Below are 20525 nucleotides of genomic sequence, written 5' to 3'. Positions count from 1 at the left end.
ACCAGGAATTTTTGATGAATACTTAAGTGAACCTGAGGAGGTCAATGCTACCGAATCTTTTGATAGGTGTTATGTAAGAAAAAGGAAAGAAGGATTGGATCATGAATCAGGAACTCAATCAGAGTCAAAAGAAGATCAAATCGTGCCTAATCAAGAGGGAGTTGATGCTTGTGGAGAAACCGAAATGGTTGAGAAGAGTAAAGAGTTGAAGGTAGAAGAAAAATCAGAAGTTACCATTGAAGAAAGGGTAGAAAAGAAAGAGGAGTCAATTGCTTATGATCTGCGTCTTACAAATGATCATTAGAAAGACAACAATCAGCCATATGAGGATGTGATCAAGCAAGAACCAATTCTTGCACCTACAAGTGGAGAGTACATAAGTCTTCATGGCGACTACAAGGTTGAAGAAAATGCTTTCCTGGAATTGACCAAACCAGCATTGACTGATCAGCTATGTAGAGGTATGAATCCTACCAATGTTCCATTGCAGGAACCAACTCTACATCTCATCAGTAAAGAATCAAATTATGATTTGAATAGTGATGATGTTCAAACGTATGAAAGCAATACAAAAATTTGGTCATGTAGTGAGAATTATTTTCCTTGCTTCATACCCTTGATTATATTGGTGAAATACGTGTCAAAATCATATGAGGTATGTTGTCTTAGAGAGCTGATTGTGGAGAGTAGGAGATTGCCTAACAAGAAGGTCCTTCAGTTTGATAATGTTTGGTTTGTCATGGATACTTCACCATGGAATTGGTTGGAAACAAAAAACATCATAGCTAAGGAGGTGCGGTTATGGACTAGTTTAATGACAGCTAAGGCAACTAGAAGAACATGTGACTTTCATCTGGACACGCCTTATAGACCAGCAGTTATGAGGAAGCAACTTACCGTGGAAGAAGATGCAATAAAGAACAATGAAGGCACTTTGAAGAGGCAGGAACATGATTCTGATTTTCTGAGTTTGACCAGCAGTCCTTGCATGGAGGACACTCGAGTGGGTTGATAAGTATGAGGTAAAAGATAGAAACTCAGATTGCTCACAGTTTGATTCTGCATCAGCACTCGAAGAAGAGCATGTGGTAAAAATGATTCTACAGTTTCTACTCGCATTTATGTTGATCATCATTTGATTGAGCACGATGATAGCCTAACTTCAAAACAAGAGTTTTGTAGAAAGAGATGTTGTGAAGGGGGCTGTGTTGAAATGGTATGACTATGAAGACAAATCAGAACATTTGTTTGAAGATGTTAGAGCTCAAGAGTCACAACACTTGGAAGGTCAATTGAGATTAAATGAAGACAAAATTATTGCCTCTCTAACTCACACTGATGATAATCGTAAGATAATGACAAATTATTTGTGGAAAGCTCAAGGGGGGCATAAAGGCCTTGAAGGAGATACATGTAATTTTCAGTTGCATGCTTCTTTTGGACCAGACTTTTTGTAGAGGAGGAACCTCCCAGTGAAGAAGTTGAAATGAAGGCTCAAACTATGATCAACGGAGAAAACTCCTTGCGGGCTATCAAGGGATGATAGTGGTGCAATTGGAGAAGAAATTATCCTTGATTCAGAATGGAAGAGATCTCTTTGTGTTTTGGCATCTCATCGTGAAGAGGGTGATTTCTTGATTGAACATGATACTGCCCTAAATTCAGAAAATTCTAATTTTCCAATTGTTGACAACAGTACTTTAGTTGGGATGATTAGCAACCTTAAGGAGGATGGTTTTATTGGGATAACTACTTTGCATCATGAGGTTCGTGAGTTTCCTCTTTTAGAGAATCCAATAAGGCTCAAATCGTAGAGGAAGATGTGATAGTTGAGCACACACTTGGTGGATCAGCCACTAGTGTTATATCTATATATGTAGAGGGAGACATAAGTAATTTGGTTGGGTTTGTGGTCATTCGTGGAGAGTTTGAGGAGTTATCTCTTTTAAAAGCTCACATGGTAAAACTTACTGTTTTGGGGCCAGCCTATGAAGGATTGTACTTGGATGGGGACATTACTGATTCTTTGATGAAGTCTAAGACTGCCCTAATTCCAAGACTTGTGACACATGTCATGGAGATACTTGCTATTGGTTGGTATGCACTTGGAGAAGTGAAGGCACAGCTGTTCTATGAACCAAGGTATGGAGAAGTTGTCATGAAGATACTTGGTTTTGAGTTGCAAATGTTTGTGTTTCAGCTGGGTTATGATCTATGGTATACACATGAGCATAAGGGTGGAGGTGTTCCAACCTTAATTCATGGGTTACTACTACATACATTGTTGAGTAATGACTGTTCTACAGCGAACATGGATTTTCTTGGAAGCATTTTGAAGGCAACAGCTGTTTGGGTGTTTTGGAGAGACATGGATCATCTCTTTATCATTGGAAGTTGGCATAACAATGAACCACTTTCATCATTGGTCATTAGAAGCACTTCTTACATCATCATGAGTCTGATTTTCAGTTTTATGGGTGCTGTTTGGGTTTGCATCAGCAGCCTAGGATGGGCTGATATGTTTTTTCGTGCACCTATGATTGGTATAATGCACATCGATGAAAGACCATGTGGAATTGGAGAGTTATTTGTTGTCAATAGCTTCTTGAGATACTTTTGTCTCCTCATTTTTTATGCATGGGACAACTTGGTAATTTGGGATCCATTATTTAGCTTGATAGTGGGAAGGTTTCAGAATAGTAGAGTCACAGGGTTTAGTACTGCAGGTTGCATCAAAGTGGACCAGCGGGACGATACAGTATTTTTCATATGGCTAGTTTGGGATCCTGTTGGTACAGCAGAGCATTGCTTGAGGACAAGCAATGTTTGGGCCGGGAAGACTGTAATGTCCCCAATTTTTATGGTGACATTTAATTAAATTGTTTTTTATTAAATTATCAAAATATAAATAAAATATTCATACGATGACTTAATATTAATTAATTTAATTAAATAACAATGAAATAATAAAATATTATTATAAGGCCGATTTATTTAATAAAGTTTCCCAGTCCGCCTGATCTTCAAGATGTTTCCTAGAGGGCTTTATAAGGAGGTCCTAGGGTTGTAGCAAAAGCATGCTTTGGATTTGATAAACATTTGAGGATTTCTAGAGACAAAAACCTTTAGGAGTTGACAAAAGAGATGGACGAAAACCTGGTTCTTCCTAAGGGGTGGATTCGTGACGGAGTCTACATCTATGCCAAATTTATGAAGTCTTTGTTGGAGACAAATTTGCAGCAATTAGGGATTTGTAGATATGGATGTTCAATATTATCTTATGGTGCATTCCTTTTATCTTTAATAATGGGATCTTTAAAATGATTAGCAAGGTGCTTGCCTGTCTGCTAAAATCGAATCATATCTCAAGATTAAATTGCCGACTCACTAATACTTTCAGTGGTGAGGAATTGGGTGTGATCTCCCTTGAAGGAAATTCATCAAAGTTGACTACGGAGGACAGACAATATCATATCATGTGTAGACATCTGTTGCGGAGTCTAATGAGAAGATTATCATTGAAATGATTTGAAGGGGGGAGCGATTAAAATATATATCGAAGATATGGTCCTGGAGCCAAGTCCATAGCTGTCGGCTTTGTCCATATGTTATTGCATCGTGGATGATAAAGACAAGGGCAGCCATCAGTATTAATACTGTGGGAGCCAAATACACTGCCATGAATATCTATCTGGGCATGCGGGTTACATTTTGACTAGAACAGCGAAATAACAATAATTCTAAGAGAACCATTTCGAGTCCTATAAATCGCATCATCTTATTCTTGCTGGCAGGGCCATGGAAGAAGACGGAATTGGTGATTAAGAAAAGGCACAACTCATATATCAGCTCCAACGATTATAGCCACTCTCGATGCAGTTTGGTAGAGGCACAACTACTTAAATTGTTTATTAGAGGCATTGCTTGGTATTCCTTGCCCAAGGAATAACGTTTTTTATTGTTTTCATTGTTGAATTCTGAATTTCAAAACTGTGCAAATCATTATAAACTTCTGCTATTAATGTTAGCAACTTTCCGAATAGCTTATCGCAACAATTTCATACAAATCTCCCTGCTTTACAAATGAATGGGTGACCCTCCTTTATAGGCCTCCAAGAGGAAAATGGACAACTTAGATTACAAACCATTCAATGGCTAAGATTGAACATGCAAAACCCTAATTAGGATTTGACCAAAGATTCCCAACCATGACGCCAAGTAGTGGGAATAAACATTAATGAGGAATCACGCCATTACCTATTAATTACCCTTTGTTCCCAAAAATGGCGTCCATAATGCATTAAATGCACCACTACATTCAAAATTGCCCATCATGCATTAAATGAGCCACTGCTTCCTTGAATATGCCAACCACCATGCAATTAATCAGCCCCTACTTGGTCAAATATTGCCCAATAATAAATGCACCACCATGCCTTCATGTAATTAATAGATTCTCATCCAAAAATGGACGCATTATCTCGTTCATTTATGGCAAATGCAATGAATCTGACAATGACGGCCTCCAGCTCTCCTACAAAGACACTTGGCACAGTCTCCGGTTTGAATTCCAACAATGAAATATCCTCTTCACACTCGGAGATTTTCCCACCTTGGAAGAATTTTAACAATTTTTTCCACTTTAGAAGGAATCCTATACGTCTGGAACTCTAGGAGAGAAAATCTTTCTAGAGAGATTTTTATCCTGAAGGAATTTTCTTGTGTTCTCATGCATATCTCATCCTAGATAAAGATTTTCCATCAACTGACCATTTTTTCCCATGTCTGAGAAATTTTGTCCTGAATGAAGGAATTTCCAACACTTAGCCAATTTTTCATTGTTTCCAAGAATTTTGTCATGAAGGAAGGAATTTCCAACATTTAGCCAATTTCTCATTGTTTCCAAGAATTGTCCTCAAGGAACGAATTTTCAACACTTAGCCAATTTTTCATTGTTTTCAAGAATTCTATCTTGGAAGGAAGGACTTTCCAACACTCAGCCAATTTTTCATTGTTTCCAAGTTTTTTGGAAATTTTCACACTTAGGCACAATTCTATTGTGGTGAAGATATTTCATCCTAGGAGGAAAATCTTCCTTGACTGGATTCTGGTGCTCTTCATCTTCCTTGGGCGCATTTTTTATGAGGGGAAGAAATTTTATGAAAACTAGAAATTCCTCCTTAACTGGATTTTGGCGCTCTCCACCTATCCTAGAGTGCATTTCTGGTGTAGTGGAGGAATTTCCTTCATTGGATTTTGGCGCCCAACCCTGTCCTTGAAAGCATATTGAGTGGACGGAAAGAATAAAAACTTTGAACTTTTTCTTCCTTGTCCTTGAATTCCACATTTTGTTTTGTCCTTGGGCACATTTTGAAGGTGGTGAAGGATTTCTTTGGAAGTGCTTTGGAATTGACATTTTCCTCTTAGACCATGTTTTTGCATTTTCTGTTTGTCATGGAGCGCATTTGATAGGAAGTTGAGAAATTCAGGAAAATTAGACTTTTCTTCCTTGATGTCATTTTGGCACCCATTCCTTTCTTGAAGCACATTTTCTCCATGGTAAAGGAATTTTTATGTGGAGGAAAATTCCTCAACCTCATTTTGGCGCCCAACCTTGACCTTGATTCTACTTTGCCCTTGAGGAAGGAATTTCTTCATGCCTTAGCCAAATTTCACGTTTTCAAAGGCCTTGTGCATATTTTGATGAAGTGAAGGAATTTGAGAAAAAATAGAAAATTCCTCCATATATTGATTTCCACACCCTACCTCTGTCTTTGAACACATTTCAACTGAGGAGGAGGAATTTTGTCTAGGTTGAGTTCTCCTTCCTGACCTTGATTTTGTGCCCATCTCTTGCCTTGGAGCGCATTTGAAAGGGGGTGAAGGAATTTGGCTAGAGAAGGAAAATCCTCCTCGGCCTCATTTTGGCACTCCATCTCTGCCTTGGGCGTATTTTTGGGAGGAAAGAGGAATTTTGGTTGGAGGGAAGAATTCCTCCTTGATGCTACTTTAGCGCTCTTCCACTCTCCTTGAGCGCCATTCCACTGTGGAGAAGGAAACTTTGACCTTTTTGAAATTCCTCTTCTTCATGTTTCTAGCGCTCCTCTCCTGGCTCGAGCACAATTTCCACTTGGTGAAGGAATTTTTGACTTAGAAGGAAAATCCTCTTGTTCATTGCATTTGGCACCCCTCTTCAAGTTTGGGTGTATTTTCCTTGTGGAGGAAACATGGATGTGGAGGAAAATTCCTCTTGGGTAGCACATTAGCGCCCTCTTCATGCCTTGGGCGAAATTTATTCATGGAGGAAATTTGAAAAATTGTGCTTTTTCCTCCACTTCACCATTTTGGCACCCATCTCCACATTTGAAGTGCATTTTGATCAGGATGGAGGAATTTTTTGAGACTTAACAATTCTTTCTAGACTTTCCACCTTTCCAGATTTGGATGCCATTTTAGAAATATGGACGATTTCTCTTGCCTTAGAAGGATTTTCATACTTTTTCCACTTAGTTGTTTTTCCGATCATCTGCCTGCTTTTTTCAACTTTCTGGATTTGGACTTGGATTTTCAAGAATGCTATGCCATCAATGTCGTGACCACTGCCTGAGATAGACTGCCAAAAATAGACTTACTAAAGATAGTAAGTACTTCCAAACATCAAATTAGGGCAAACCAGGACAGGGTGACACTTACTACAAATAGAAACTTCTAAAAATAGTAAGTTTGTATAAATGCAAAATTAAGCCAATCTGGGATGCAGTGAAACTTACTAAAACTAGTAAGTGCTAAGAATTCACTCAAATTTCACAGGTAGCTTCCTTGAAGAAACCTAACCTCATTGCAGCACTCAAATTTTCCAAAACCCTAAGGAAATGACCTCAAATCTAAATCTGAAGGGGCAAAACCCTAAGATAGACAAAAAAAGTTCCAAACTTCGTCGAATTTGCTCAAACTACTTGCAAACTTGATCAAATTTCACCAAAAACACTTTGCAAACCGGGGAGACCGAAGGGATTGTTGCGAAAAGACCCAAAGAACCACAACCAAAAGACCAAGAGGACCTAAACAACACGGAGCCCCCATTTGCAATGGGGCGATGCGTGAAAAGGTCACAACAAGACCTTGGATGAAAGAATGAATTTTACATGGTGTTGTGACGTTTTCACACATCGCCCCATTGCAAATGGGAACCCCCGGTTTTTGCTTTCTAGTGTAGTTGTCTTAGTTTAGTTGCCTTGCTTGGCAGTGGTCTCTTTAATTATTAACCTTTTGCCAATGAGAGATGCAATGCCTTTGATTGTCAAGAAGTGATCAAGTGAGGCAATCTAGCAGTAATCAATTCTCCCTCTAGACTAGTTTGGAGTCTTCTCAGCTCTAGGTGCTTGGGGTGATTGAATAATCCTCAAGCAAATATGTATCTCAACAGAGGATGATAAGTGATAGGTAAGAAATGAGTGAAGGAATGAAAGGATGAAGTCTTCACCAGAGAGCAAAATCACCTTATCAAGCAAATGGCTAAGTGAGGAGGAATTGAGATGATTGATGCAACTGGCAACTTAGAATTGATGAAATTGAACCAAGAAATGATCCTCCCCTGTCAAGCTGAAAACCCTCGCCTAAGAAGCAACCTTCCTTCACACCCTCAAGAGCACGGCCTAGGAGGGAATTTTCTTTGACATGCTAAACTTGTTTGGAGCAAGTTGACGAATGAAGAGAACATCATATTGGAGGTGAGTGAATTGATCAGCTAAGTGTTTGAAGGCAACAAGATTGATAAGTGGTGAAGTGAGTAATGAAATCAATAATTTGGAGAACTCAACCTTCCACTTCCACCTCACCTTGAAATCCACAGCCCTCCTTGGAGACTTCCTTTACACCTTGCTCACTTCCACTTGCTGGCCAGATCCACCCCTTGCACCACTTCCAGTTGGCTATCAAAAGCCCAGCTTAGATGTGCATGCCCTTCCATTTGCTGAGATCCACGCTTGGTGGAAGTTGAACAGTTAATATTTTTGAAAGATAATGTTGATTAAGGCTAGTAAAGTCTACCTAGTAATGTTGATATTTTTTTTTTCAATGTTATCTCAGAGAGGAAGGGTTTTGAAGAACCTGATTTATTAGGTAATAATCTCATTTTCATTCAAACCTAGGTGTTTTATCTTTGTCTTTCAATTTTGATATGAAGAAAGGAAGGCTGGGAAAGATGAACATTCAAGGAAACGCAAATGATCAATCAGATGGAGGATTTCAAGTCTCACATCCAAGGCTTGAAAATGAAAGATTTAGCAATAAAGAGGGAAGATCAATACATTCAATACAAGATTCACTTTCCAATAATGACTACACAAAGACAACATTACAACATTTACATATGCAAGAAGATGATTCAACAATGCAAGATTAAGGCAAAATTTTCTCTACATCAAGATCATCACAACCTCGATTACATGGAGGAGGCATCAAGGGACATCTCGATTGTGAGAGTGAAGAAGAATGTTGTAGGTGGAAGATGCAACAAATCCAAGAGTCAGTGACGGCACAACATGAAGTTCTCCACAACATCTCACCAATACAAGGAGAAGGTCAAGAACATCAAGCATAAACATCATAAGGTCTACATCAAATGCAGCACAAAGGCGGAATTCCCAAGTAAGACGATGAAAAGAGAAATGATCGAGAAGGATTACAATCACAAACACTTGTGATGAGTTACGAGTAAGCTAAGGTGGTGCTTAGTCATCACCAATCCAATCACATCATTCCAAGTCAGTGTGTCTAGATTCAATGCACTTGACTCATCCAACGAGGAGGATAACTACCACATTGAGGCACAAAGTTCAATGTACCTAACCTCATCATTCATTGGTCAAACTTCAAGGACATGTGTCTTATCTATTGTAATTTTATCATTGATCAAGCATTAAATATTATGTAATGGGTGTAACAAACCCTAATTAGGATTTCTATTTTTCAGTCACTATAAGGCTTGCTCTCCTCATTTGTAAAGGTTAATAGTTAATAATTGATAGCAGATAGGTAGAGTAGAGTAGGAGAAAGGGAGATTGTTGCCAAGACTTTGTTGCAAGCAGCATATCATTTTCATTGAAGATGTGATCAATTTCATGTGTTGATTCAACATTTGCATGGTCTCTACTTCTCATTTATTTTCATGTTGATTAGATGGATGGAAGCTATTGTGGATGATTAATGGTGAAATTTGCATGTTCATACTACTTGTATCTCACTGATTGCCAAATACTTTGCATGGTCCACTGAACTCTTTATAAGCTGAACTTTGATTGCTACTCACCAATTGATATGCATCACATTGATGGTGTCTATGTTGTTGGTGGTGATTTAAACGTCATCAAATTACCTTAGAAGATCGCACTAAGCTTTGTGGAGTTGTTCTTTGCATGGGGAAGCAATGTCTAGTAGAATTTTCATTAAGTCATTCATACTCTCTTGCATTCCTAGGATTAGACTAGCTTTTTAAACCCTCACCCTTTTATCTTTTTTTTAAAAATCAAGTGAAATTCCACGTTCCAGCAGCATTCAAACATTCAGGTGCAACATAAATCCCCCTTCTGATTCCAACAATATCACATCAACCATGAAGCTTGTCCACATGTCAAGAACTGACACTTAACCTTGGAGTCACCTCAAGTGATCACTTAGTTCAGCATTTGAGGAGATTTTATTCAAGAGAGGATAAGATACCTTGGTTTTTTATTCTGTGTACAAAGTGCATAAAAACTCATCAACACATGGTATTGGAGGTAAAATAGAATATTAAAAATAAAAACAGCTGTTATTGTGTTTGTTTACTCAGATGCACACTCTCTCATCCTAACCCTAAAACGTTGGTGATTAAATATTTCTTAATCTATACGTCACTAACACCTTGGGCTTAGTAGAAAGTGGAGGAAGCAGTGAGGGTGGGATGGTGGCGTTACCAAGTTTTCATAAATGTTTGTGAGTTTCTATTGATGCTGTAATGAGTTCCTAAAAACAGAGAAGAAAATAAATTGATAGATATCAAGAATGAAGACATTCCTGTCTTCAACCGCTAAGCACTCATTATTTAGACCAGTCAGATCCCCTAGCTTCATCATTTGATTCTCAGACATGGGTGAAGATTTCATCATAAATAATGAGGATTTGGCATCACTAAAAACAGCGATAAATTTATGAAAAATGGCTTGCACTAAGAAGATCTGTGTAGTCTCAAAGGTGTTAATTTGGACTTGGTGGTGAGGGTCCCAACCCTCAGCCCCACCCTATATCACAACAAGGAATGCACAAGAAGCACTGCCCCCAGACCACAGGAGCAGCTTGCAGACTCTGCCTCCAAACCACCACAAGGACTCTGCCTCCAAAACACTACAAGGTTGCTGGGGGCTCTGCCCTTGTACACCCACAAGTAGCACTGCCCCTCAATACCACTAGGAACTCTTCCCTCAAAGCCCCACTCTAGTTTTTAAAAGCAAAAAATAAAATTTGTTTAGGGCCCATGTTTTGTATAGATTTACAGACATACATGTCTATATGTCTAAAACTCTATACAAAACATGGGCCCAAAACAAGTTCTATTTTTTGTTTTGTATAGACTAGAGAGCTATAGACATGCATGTATTTGCACCACCAGCTTCTGTCCCCCTGCCATTTGCAAATTTAGGCGCATAGTCCCCCCATCCTCCAAACCCATCCCCATTGTCCCCCTGTCCACCTGTTCCAAAACTCTGTATAACATAGCCAAACTCTATTACATAAGCTGTGACAGCAATTATCTCCCTTTCCTTTTGAAGAAAAGCTACTTAATTAAAAATAAAAACTCAACTCACTCCAAGGCAGATGAACTCAGCGGTCACTAAATGATCATCACTTGTAGTTTCTCAGGGGAACTCACAGCTACGGGAAGGAGAATGCTATTATATTCTGTTAAGCAACTTCTTTACTAACTTCAAATTTTAAAACATGTTTGGCTTGCTTTTTTGTTGGTCAACAGGTGGAAGCCTTACAAGATTCTGCTTTTCTGACATCAATTGCCTCTCAATGAACTTTCACATCAAACAGTGCTACTTAAAGCAGGAAAAACAAATTTGATCATAACGGTTTAAGTGCTTATGACCCCATCCTTCGGGTATCTTCTGAGGGCTTTCCTTGGATGTTTCTTAATGTGTTTTCCTTTCTGGTCATCATTTAGTTCCTTTTTCTCGTAAATGTCAGACTTTTTCCTTCATGATAAAAATTCCTGGTTTCAGATTCTGCAATTCAGATTTTTTCCCTTCACCAAGGTGTCCAACAGCTGTGATTCCCAGCAGAAGTATTTCAGAAACCCAGAACTCTCTGGCTCAGATTTTCAGAAACTTTTAGATTTCTGCATGAAACATGATATCCAGATTGTTCAGCTCTTTTTATTTGATTTTCATCCTCATTTGCAGACATTTTATTCTTCATATTTTTCATGCATATCTTTCCTTTTTAACAGCTCGTTTAACTGCAGATTTTTATTTTAGAACAAATATCAGAATTGGTTAGCGAATTAATAATTTGTATCAAGAAGAAAGGTCGTGATATCACATTGCAGGATATTTAGATAGCTATTATCTCTTGCAATATTGAAGAAAAAAATTGTTCTGGCCAACTAGTGTTAAATATACCTCTCATCATCACCAATGTGAAATAAATTAATAATCAGACAAACCTAGGTTGAATTTTGATTGGTTTGGCCTCTTGAGATTTCAATGTAAAAATGAAGAACAATTTCAATTGAGGTCATCATCAGATGTCCAACAACAGTGCACAACCATGATGCCAGCATAGTGATCATGGATAAATTAATCAAAACTACAGATTTTGTACCAAATACCAATACATTCCAACGTAAGTCTTTAGATAGGTGTGGCATTTTACTAAAGAAAAATTTAAGAGTTCGCAGAGATGCCCAAAAGTATCATATCAAGGATGGGTTCCACATCAGCTCCAATATTTTGAAAGACTTTAAGATCAACGGGCAAAAAACTAAATTTTAGCATTACTTACCTCAAGCATGCTTATGGTTAAACCAAAAGAGTGCATCCATGTGCTTAACACATCATGCACATAAATGAGGAGAGACCATCTTACCCTAGTAGAAGCCAGCTTGCACAATGACTTCCACACATAATTGAGCATGAACCAGTTCAAATCCTTGTATGGATGAACATGCAACGCCTCATTCAGGTAAGAGAATTTGTTGATGTACTGACTGTAGAGCCAAAATGTTTGAAGAAATAGAAAAGTGAATTACCAAAGTAAAATTAAATTTCCGAGTGTGCCTGGGTGAATGGTGAAGGGAGTAATTACCATACGGGCAGGGATCAAAAACAACTGAACAAACTCCCTGTATTAAAATGGCCATGTTAAGCAGGCCACTCATGCATGTCTACAAAATTGAACCAGAGCTTTATAGTCTGTAGGTATCTTATTAGATAGGAAAAATAATTTACAAGTAGCAAAATAAGTAGAGGTATGAGAATGGTAAAAGAACAGAGATTCAGAGAAGGAATTCATAACTTTCGTTTTTATAAAAACCAATTTACATATATTAATGCCCCAGTAAACCCAAAAAATCCTTGTCTTAACAACAACAAACATTATAACAGAGATAGACAATTATGTTCAAGTGGAAAGGAGATGTAACAATATTGAAATAACATTAGCATATCCTATTCTTAATATAAATATAAAAAAATACATACATGAAAGTTCCTAGCGGGGCATGACTAGGGTTCGGGGTAAATCAACCCAAAGCAGGTCTGTGATATTTGTAAATCATTGCCCTATCTACCAATATTTTGTAACCCAATTCACTGTTACGACATCTCTGAATAAGAATTTTGACTTCAGGTTATCCTATTCTCACTTACATCTAACGTTTAAAATCCTACAAAGTTCAAGGACATCAGGTTATGTGCCAAATCGCATAATCATGTCCTTAATTAAGAAAACCTATCCAACAATATTCGATGACCTTAATCTCGTTTACACGCTAGTTGAAAAGAGATATTACGTTTAGATCCTCATAACCTCATGTGCGTGCAACGAGCTACCCATATAAGAAATTCGAATTCATTTTCAATAGACACGCACTGTAACCCGAAACATGGATCTAAAAAATTCTCTTATTGGATTCTTTCAAAGAATGGCTTGTTTCCAATGGCTATCAAAGGTTCAAGTCTGTAAGTAATTTGTTAAACCCCAGATAAAGGCTGCATAATATTCAAAAAATTAAACGCATAAATTGAAAATTGAATGACGTAAAAAGCATACGAGGGCATTGCGGGCCTGAATTGAATTAGCAGAGGCCTGTGCAAATGCATCTTCGTCGGCATAAACCGCCTTTCTGAGCAGAAGATTTTGCAATGAGTCGACAGTGGATGTCATCTCTGATATGTTTCTAACGGCAGCGTTCCAGCGTTCCGATCCCGCGCCATTTTGATCTTCCCTCTTTCCCTGCCAGACTTCCTCCATCCTGCTCTAATTGTTCCGCTAAATATTTGAACGAAGCAACAATGACGTTGGGACTAACAATGTTATGACTTTACTCGTTTTATTTATTAAGGGAGGCGTATCATTAGTGCATATAGCTAACTTCGTGTATTGTAGGTAATCTTTTTTTCAGTTGTCTTTATAGACACTTAACTGCTTATAAGTAAAGTTAAGGCTTCTAGATAGTAGTGATGGATGTTATGGGATGGACGCAATTATTCTAGTTCCAAAACAGTAGTGTCGTATCAATGACATGGGACATACATGCATATCTATGTCCACTTGCAGGTGGTTCCATGCATGGTTTGTGATGAGATGGACATGGCATACACGAGGGTTATGACGGCGTGGACATTCGGGCGATGTCCACAGCATGTCATGTTGTTGGAAATGAATGTGTGCATAACACGCTATCATAATCTACCGCTAGCTGCCCAAACTACTAGCAGTCTACGTTGACTATAGAACGAAGGCGGGAATTCGTTGTTAAGCAAGAAAGGCATGCGTCTCTTCACGGCTGCCTATCATAAAAGTCAATTAAATGTGTTTTATAACCCTATTTTATAACAGTGCGTTTGCACGAAACGCCCATAACATGAAAGTTAGTCACACATTTTATATCGTTGATCGCAAAAGCTACACCTACGATTTTCCAAGTTATACTAGCACGGTCAGACAAACGGATAGGCTGCGTCACATAACACAAAGTCAAGGTTGTGTGGAAACTTGGACCTCAAGATAGCAGTCAATAACCTGCGTTGGAAGGAAAGAAATTGTTAAGAAGCCTTAACAAGCTAGAAGCGTGTGTAAGTGAAAACTCATTTTAAGAAGCCCTAACAACCCAGAAGCTAGAGAGTGGAAGTTGTGCGATAGATTTGCTTCCTTCATCTATTTGGAGAATCAAGAATTTTGGGTTTTTTGAGATCCATTCAAAGTCGAATAGTTACATACTGCTACTGGGAAAGGGATTGAAGGTTAGAAAGGGAGCTAGGCAAGGGTAGAAAGACGATTTGTGCATCCATATTCAAGTACGTATATAGGAAACCTTGAAATTTTTATTTTGTTTGTCACACGTTAGGGTTTACATGCTATTATTTCTCTATACGTAAGTGGGTTTCAAAAGAAGTTAGAGTTAATTTTTCTATTTTGTTAAATCTTGGTGACATGGAAATAAAATTTGTAGTCTTTTTAAGAGCTCACTGTTGGATTCCTAACTAGCTTCAATCCATCTTTTTGCATGTTGTTGACTTTATCAAAAACTCAAAGCCATAGCTTGTTCTGTCGGTCGCAGGTAATTGGCTCCAAAACCCCAACACGAGTTTTGAGATGTGGTTTTTTGAGTCAGTTTAGCCACAACCTTGTAACTTTCCCACAGCTAAACTAGCTCCAAAACCGCAACAGTGGAAACGCGTGTAACAAATTTGCATGGGTATTCTAGGGTTTTAAGATTTAAATACTTCTTTGTTTTTTAGACAATGTTCACTGCATGCTTACATTCGGCTAAAGTAGCTCTGAAAATGCAACACAAGTTTTAACTTGCAGTTTTCGAGTTAGTTTAGCAGCGTCCATCAACAACACGTGTTTGCTAACCTCGTTTTGCAGCCAGAATAGTTGTGTTGCCAACGGAGCCCAACCCGAAGGTTAGTCGAAAGTCTCGTGTTTACTAACCTCGTTTTGCTGCCAAAATAGTTATGTCGGCGATGGAGCCCAACCTGAAGGTTAGTCGAAAGTCCACCGCTTCGAAGGTTAGTCGAAAGTTGACTAACCTTCGAGTTGGGCTCCATCGCCGACACAACTATTTTGGCTGCAAAACGATATTAGCAAACGCGTGTTATTGACACTTTTGAAAAATAGCAGTCGTTCTATATGCATTCAACTATGTATAATTGTTGTGTTAGTGACATCCGTAGCACGACAGTTGCATTTATGGAGCCAGTCGTGAACAACCCGCAGCTATTGGGTTATAGCTATTGCGGCTCCAAAACAAGGTTATAAAACTCATGCTATTAACTTTTACGAATAATCATAGTCGTAGCTTGCACGATCAATAGTGTGTAATGCTCATGTTATTGACTTTCCTTGATACGACAGTGTCGTTGTCAAGCCAGACATGTCGTCAGTAACCTTTGTGTTATTGACTTTTTGGAGCCAAGTTCATAAGTATGTGACATTTATTATTTTCATTATCCATTTTATAATATTTATATTATTGGACAACTTTGAATACAAATTTCAATTAAATTTTCAATACTTAATTATTATTATTTTGATTTTATACTATTTTTTGTGATCTTGGATATCCTTATTATTGTCCACTTTTGAATTTAAATTTAAATATTAAAATAATTATTATTGTCTTAATTATATTAAATTTAGTTTTATTTTAATTAAGTGTTGGATGTTTTAATGATGTAATGGTGAAAATTGTACATCTATGTCTCTTTCCTCTTTTCTATAATGAGTAGTATGCGAGTTTGAATAATTTTCCATGGAAGTTGGCAAATATTGTTATCCTAACTTTATTCTATTTGGAAGCATCTAGATCTCACGAGAAACTGAGCTATTATTAATCATGTTTGATTGTATTCATCAATATATAAAAGTGATTATTACCAATTTTGCACATGAGGATTTATATCTTGAATTTTGAACATAAATTATGAAAATGGTCCCATGTTATTCTTTCAAACTAGTTGTTATAATTTTATTAAAGAAAAAAATATTTTAGATTAAATGCTAAGGTATTGTATAAAAGGACATAAGCTATTGGATTCCAATGCATCAAGACATGTTAATTCATTAATGAGAAACATTCACATGAGAACATCACAGTAACTTATCTCTTAATGGATATTGATCATGGAAATTAAAATATTGCTAAACTTCTATGATATCTCAAAAATAAAATTAGATTTGAGAGGTGAACCTAAAATCCTATGTCTCTTATCCTTAAAAAAATGTGGATATGATTGTTAGCGCATTTCTATCCATCTTGCAAGAAGATAAGTGTGGCTAATCTAGTAAATAAAATATGAGAGTAGAGATAATAGATGCACTAGGAAAAAGAAATGGGTTGGGAATAGAGAGCCTATGGTTAAACTAGCTCCAAAACAACACTGTTTGTTTGGTGATGAGAAGTTGTATGTGAAAACATAAAATTTGCTAGACTCCACCATTTGGTATAAAAGTGGTCCTTGAAGTGGAGTTCATCATATCTTGAACTTATTTGCATATCTGGATAGAGCTTTGTGATTTGAGATTGAGCATGATTTTACCTTAACCAAGTGTTGGAGGAATCAATGATATTGAATACACCTCCTAACATCTCAACACCTCAAACACTTTGCATCAATAATTTTCTTATCAATGGTTTGACCTTAGTCATCGTCAGGACAATCTTGACAATCTTGACATCAAACCACAATTTGATTTTGAGAGATGCTTAAGCCTTGATTGTATGTGCACCCTTGTATGTGCATCGTTGTTGTAAGCTCCCATGTGTCGAATTTATTCATCTTTACTGTTGTTACTATCTCTATGACTATGACAATGTACCAACTTTTCGTCAAAAATACTCTTTGTACTTTCCATTGTTTGTGAACTGGTATCTAATTCAACAATATTGGCTGATATGTACTTCACTAGGATGGGAAAACACCAAAAAATGGCAGCAGATATTGGGATTGGAAGTGCAAGATGGTGGTGAAGGTCTCCATCATTTCTCTTCTAGGATATTGAGTGGACCCCAATTTGTGTCAAAGATGATTCGACGAAAGACCTTTGTGCAACACTTCCACTTGCTAGATTGGATGCATTCATCAAGGGGGAATCATTGCTTGAAGGTGTTGAAACCATGTTTGTCTGAAAGAGGCACACCAAAGACAATAATAGTAGTGTGCACGACAACCATACAAGAAAGATGTACAACCAGTTAGTAGACACATTCTTTGCTATGCTTTGTTTACGTTTAATGACATTACGCCTCTCACTGATAATGTGATAGTTTTTATCTTTAAGTATTAGTGTGCTTATGGTCCAAAAGACAATAGGAATAAGTTGTCGCCTTAGATGTGAGATTATCCATATCAGAATAAAAAAGGTTGTATGTGCCACTTCATTGTCAAGGTGTTATATGGTCGACCAGGCGTGGCCATATTGTCATACAAGCAACCATTGCATGTAGACAACAATGGTGCATTTTGCCATGGTGTGTATGATATCAGCAACGAGTTGCACTCTCAATTTGCACCAAACCTATCCGACAAATGCAAAGCATATATAGAGAGCTTGTTGTTGATGGATGTCAGTGTTGATGCTATAATGGATAGACATCTTGATGATCTAGTTTTTTGTAGTATGTTGAGGAAGAGAGATCCATTCCTAACACGCAAGGATGTTATAAACGTGGCGGCAAGGGTTTGCTCCATTAAATCATAAAAGCATGTAAACGATGCCATTAGCATCTTAAAATGGAAAAAATAAGATGAGGCTAATTTTTTTTTTTCCAGCAGCCACAAGATCCCGACACACCTTTCATAATGGGAATACAAACGTCTTGGATGCTTGATACGATGGTTCGACAATCACATAACTCAATCATCTTGATGGATTCCACATTTCCAACAAATAAATATGGGGCAAGTCTCCTCAAACTCCTTCTAATGAGTCTTCGTCATATTTTTAAGTTGCCCATTGTATTTGTAGATGCTAACAATTTTTGCGGTTGTTGCTTAAAATAATATCAATTGTATTCGTTGCTCATTTTTGACGAGCAACAATCGGGGGGGCTCGTTCCATGGGCAGTGACATCGAGGAACAAGATTGAAGACATTGAGGTGTGGTTGGTGGAGTTGCAAAGATGAGCAAAGGAAAAGAGGCCTGATTGGAGGATTAATACATTTATCACAGACGATGCAAGTGCAGAGATTCAAGCAATACAATACATTCATGTTTCAATTGTTTATCTTGATCAAATCAAACAATAAGATATGTTGCTCTACCTTTTATTGTATATGATCAGGCACAATTAATCATTGAGTTCGAAATAGGACCATATTTCAATGTCGTGTCATACTTTGTATTTCGCACATGCATCAAGCATGGTTGAATAATGTCTACAAGTATGCAACAAAGGAAAGAGAAATGGACATTTTTCACCATCCAGGGAAGATAATGAGGGCAATGCATGAAAGTGAAGAGTGCATTATTCAGCAAGTGCACACTTTCTTTGTTTAATTTAGTGATCAACAACGTTTTCTAGAGTACTTCTACAACACATGGTGTCGAGATGGCCATTTTGGTGAGTTTTGCATTAGCTTGGATTTGCCTTCGTTGAGTTGTTAACTCTTTCATTGTGACAGTTGTTGTATTTGTTTGTTAGTTGACATCCTACATTTTTGGTTTTTTGGGGGTAGCTATGTGGGCGAAAAAATTCAAGAATTTCCCTCATGCTAACCAGGACACAAATAATGTCATTGAATCATACCATGGGAAATTGAAGGCGCTGCACCTAAGAGACAATAAAAAGATGTGCACAAGGAGGATGTACAATCTGTATCATAAGATTACCTATAAAGTGAAACCATACTACAAGCAAAAGAAATTGTTGCAACATTATGGATTCACAAAAAACTACAACTTGACACATTTGCGAACTAGTATGGAGAGGGTAAAGGAAATTCCTAATGTCGATTGTGCTCCAAATGATATGAGTCTTGGTTCGTACTGGGTGAAAAACTAGTCCTCTTGCAATTGGTATGTGGTTACGAAATGTGGTGATCACTTGTACATATGTGATTGTCTGTGGAGTTTGCAAGGAAACACATGCAAGCATGCTTTGAAGGTTGTTGCAATGATCAACAACTCATTCAATGATTCACATCTCTCAAGTAAGTGGACATTAAATGTAACTCAACTTGTTTGGTTCGTCAATATTGATGTATGTTGATTTAAAAGATCTGCACTTCACTCTAAGATTTTGTTTCGTGCAGAACCTATTCCAATGTCAACTCCAATATCTACTAACATTAATGAACACCCAACACCTCAACTAGTTGTCGATAACATTTCTAGTGCAGAAACACATATAGAGGATGCTGACATCATGACATGGAATGAAGTGAGCACAAAGTTGAAGATGTTGTCGCAAACAATGTCATAGTCACACGGAAAACTAATGGCATTTGTAGGTTGTGTGGAGAGGTTGATGGTTTATCTTGACAATTTTGGTGCCATGGTATTCGATTTCAATCCCCATGTCGATCCAGTCAGTACAAGCACCGTTCACATGCAACCTCATTTCATTTCAAGTAGGGATCGTTGTTGGATTCAAAGGCAACATAGGCAGACTACTAGTACTGATCTATATTTCATGATGTTATGCATCCTGACACCTTTGAGTTCCCCTCAGAGACTTCTAGGAGGTGGAAGGGAAAGAGGCAATTAGATCAAGCACCGAAAGCTCATGTCCTTGCCATAGGATCCATTGCATCTAATACAGGTCACATTTAAGTGGTATCTAAACATGTCAATGGTTCACATGTAAATATTTAGTCGTGTTTTGCAGTGGATGAAAGTGGTCCACGGACAAGTGTGAGAATGTTCTCTACACCCTCAACATCTGGGAAGAGGAGTCCTCGCTAGTGATTAGCTTTTGATTTTCCTATATGAAGACAAGGATCACATAATGTCCCTCGGTAACACAACAATGGTATTATTGATTCAGATTTAGATATTTGTTTATATGTATTTCATATATGCGGACGAGTACATGATGTTTTCATATTCATGTTAGCAGCTAAGATGTGCTATATAGGTCGCTCGGTTCATTTTTTTACAACAAATTACACATTGCATTATGTTGCTTTGACTACGAAACTTTTTTGTTTGGCCTTGCTTGGGAGTTGGTAATCCCTATTTTATCTGTATTGTATTTGAAACCATGTGTCAGTCATTACCTTTGTACTACATTTTTTTTAGGTCCATGTTTAGCC

The 20525-nt window shown here is 37.7% G+C and overlaps 1 protein-coding gene across 1 annotated transcript in view; it reads right to left on the bottom strand.

The window, feature by feature from the left end:
- The window catches only part of LOC131076112 (uncharacterized), a 102049-nt gene extending 88470 nt beyond the window's left edge, over positions 1 to 13579 (bottom strand). The window contains exon 1 of the mRNA XM_058013162.2: positions 13315 to 13579. Within this exon, the coding sequence (XP_057869145.1) occupies positions 13315 to 13515 (201 nt within the window). The 5' untranslated portion in view covers positions 13516 to 13579. The remainder of the gene's footprint in view (positions 1 to 13314) is intronic.
- Between the last annotated feature and the right edge of the window lie 6946 nt (positions 13580 to 20525).

This window comes from Cryptomeria japonica, chromosome 10 (assembly GCF_030272615.1).
Source record: "Cryptomeria japonica chromosome 10, Sugi_1.0, whole genome shotgun sequence".
In the NCBI taxonomy this organism is placed as follows: Eukaryota; Viridiplantae; Streptophyta; class Pinopsida; order Cupressales; family Cupressaceae; genus Cryptomeria; species Cryptomeria japonica.
Note: the sequence above shows the minus strand (reverse complement) of the source record. Positions and strands in the feature narration are given on the sequence as shown.